Source organism: Pteropus vampyrus, unplaced genomic scaffold (genome assembly GCF_000151845.1).
Source record: "Pteropus vampyrus isolate Shadow unplaced genomic scaffold, Pvam_2.0 Scaffold303, whole genome shotgun sequence".
In the NCBI taxonomy this organism is placed as follows: Eukaryota; Metazoa; Chordata; class Mammalia; order Chiroptera; family Pteropodidae; genus Pteropus; species Pteropus vampyrus.
Genome location: NW_011889084.1, coordinates 1,370,369 through 1,373,213, shown reverse-complemented (window position 1 = coordinate 1,373,213; position 2,845 = coordinate 1,370,369). Strand labels below are relative to the sequence as shown.

At 44.5% G+C, this 2,845-nt stretch overlaps 1 protein-coding gene across 4 annotated transcripts in view; it reads left to right on the top strand.

Annotated features, from left to right (window-relative positions):
• Positions 1–2,845, top strand: part of LMF1 (lipase maturation factor 1) — a 102,429-nt gene that overhangs the window by 21,747 nt on the left and 77,837 nt on the right. For 3 of the 4 annotated variants that reach the window (XM_011376817.1, XM_023521365.1, XM_023521364.1), the window contains exon 3: positions 2,087–2,097. The exons of the other annotated variant lie outside the window; for it this stretch is intronic. In XM_011376817.1, coding sequence (XP_011375119.1) covers positions 2,087–2,097 — 11 coding nt within the window. The remainder of the gene's footprint in view (positions 1–2,086; positions 2,098–2,845) is intronic. 4 annotated transcript variants of the gene reach the window in all.

Genomic DNA, 2,845 nt, shown 5'->3' with positions numbered 1-2,845 from the left:
ACTTTTTAGTTTTTAATGTAATTAGATATAACTACCTAGGTTTAAAAATCTTATATCAGGCAGCCTTCAATTCAAAACAGGTGAAGTTACAGAAGAATACATTTTTAAATACCCTCAATAAATGTGATGGCAATAACACTGCAGGCCTGCCCCTGGTTTCCACGGGGTCCCTGTGTTCTGGTGGCCCAGGCTGCAGTTGGGAGCCATGTGAGGCCAGCTGTGACCTGACAGCTTTCAGTGTCTTCCAGTCCTATCTGATAAAAATATAAAACATTGATTATCTGTGAGTTTGTGAAAATCAGCCCCTTTCCTCTTCTCCATCAACAAAGTTATTTACCGGGTAAACTTGTTTCTTGCATTAGCCACTGAGTACACTGGCTGTTTTAAAAGTTTTTATTATGGAAACTTAGAAACCTATTCAAAAATAGAGAGCCTAATGCAAAGAACCCTCATACACAAACATCCGTCCCCTCTCCTGTCAACTTTTCTTTTCTGGAATAAGAGTAAATCCCACATCGTGTTATTTTACATGTAAGTAGTATGCATCTCTGATGCGTCAGGGTTGTTAAAAGTACCATTGCTGCCAGGCCACCAGCACCCCCAGCTCTGAGACGGCCATTTGACACTCAGTCCCTCAGTGCCCCCCATTGCTTCAGTGTCCTGTATTATTCTTGCCTACAGAGTCTGCATCTGAACTTTTCACTGTGGAAAACCACACACCCATTCAAAAGTGAGTAGTGTAAGGAGCCCTGTGAACTGCACTGAATCTCCAGACACCTGAGTCTGACCCTCCTTTTGTTCCCCAAGAGTCCTGCCTTTCCCTCACTGAGAGCTCTCTGCAAATCTCAGACCTGATCCTTTCATTCATACATGTTTTATTAAGCAACTATTTTTAAAAACATCTTTAATAAGGTAGAATTCTCTTACCATAAAATTTAGCTATTTAAATTGTACAAGTCAGTGGTTTTATATATTCACAGAATTCTGCACCCATCACCACTAAATGTAAAACATTTTCATCACCCCCGCAAGAAAACCCATACCCGTCAGCCCTCACACACCACCATTCCCCTCCCAGCCCCCAGCACCCACTGATCTGCTTTCTTTTTCTCTAGATTCACCTGTTCTGGACATTTCACATAAATGGAGTCACACACTATGTGGCATTTTGTTTCTGGATTCTCTTACATAGTGTGATGCTTTCGGGGTTCATCCATGTTGTAGCATGTGTCAATGCTTCGTTCCTTTTTGCTCCTAAATAATAGGTCATGATGTTTGTAAGGACAGGTGTGGTCATTTTATTCTTGAGTCCAAGTGTTAGATTTTGTCTTTAACTTGGTCTAGGAGACAGGTGCCAGAGCTGGCACAAGGCCACATGCGACTCCCCGACCCCAATTTTGTTTCTTTGTATTGTAGGGATTTACAGTCTGTGATTTAGGCTCTTTACACATTTGTGTTTTCCTTCCCCAAAGGTGCAAATTGAGCCTGCAACACGGACACCCTGGGTCAGGGTGAGGACTCAAAGTTCTAGTTGTATTCTCAAATCCTTAGAGAGGAGACAAACCCCTCAAATTCATTTAGAGCCCTTTTCTAATAATCTGTGCCCAGGGTAATAAAGTATCCTTTAAATTTTCAGGTTCATGACATTTTCATGGTGTTTGATTGAAATTATTTACTGCAAGAAAACCAAGTATTACATTTAGTTTTTTTCAGAATATCTTTTGATTGGTCTGTTGTGGGTGTGGTCCTATACTGACTGCTAGGGTGATACAGGGGATGAAAAGGGTCCTGTCCCCCAGGGCAGCCAGCCTCGGGGCTCCGATTCCTCACCCAAAGTACCAAGGACAGGTCTCCTGTCCTCCCTCATCTCCGCTCAGAGCACCCAAGGGTAGACTCAAGAAGCCTGGTGAACTACCTTCACCTCGTGCTGCATCTAATGCTTGTGAGCTCTGTGCCCTGATCCCACACTGTCCTGGGGCCACTGGCATGAGCTCTACTTAGTGGGGTAACATGATGCTTTAATCTTACAAGTTTTTTGGCAAAGCATGCCAAAATTTTAATATATTTTTCTCCTTTTGTTTTTCAGGTATTCATTTGGTAAGTGAAAATCATTTAGGAAAAAACTCTGCAAGAGTTAGCATTATGCGTTGGGGTATGTATCCTCGTGCCTTTTTTTTTTCCCCCCCTGGCTTTCTTATTGTTTGAGCCTCTATAATCAGCCAGCAGGTTTCACCGTGTTGTTCTGATCGCATGTTTGTTTTCTAACCGGGACTCCTACCCGCAGCCGGCCTCCTTGCCCAGAGTGGTAGGCTAATGCAGATGAGAGAACTCATGTATTTTCAGATTCAATGTGTGTAGCACCATTCTCCATAATACTGGGTAGAATAGTCCCACAGCAGTGATGGCAAATGTTGATGGCTCCATCACATTGTTATGGATCCGTTCCCCCAACTCTAGGTGAATGAAAAGGCTTACGACATGTGTGCTCCCCTCTCCAAGCTGCACCAAGTCCCTAGTGGTCAGGAGTCCATGGGCACCCTACACAGAGGAGGATTCCCCTGGCATTGTCACTGGCAGAGTACCCCAAAGGTGGTTGGATTTCTGTTGGTAGAGGGAGGACTCCAAATCCCCCCATCCTGTGCTCTAAGGGAGACACTGCACCTAGAGTGAGTATGTAGGGTAGGGTTTTAGTTCAGAGATGAGCGACACTGGGACATTGGCTGCTGGCTGGAGGGTGAGAGTAGGACGGCCCCCAAGTGAACAGAACTGGACAGGGCTGGACATGGCACAGGTTACATTTGGGTCTCACCAGCTTACGTGCCGTTACAGAGACATCAGCGCTCTC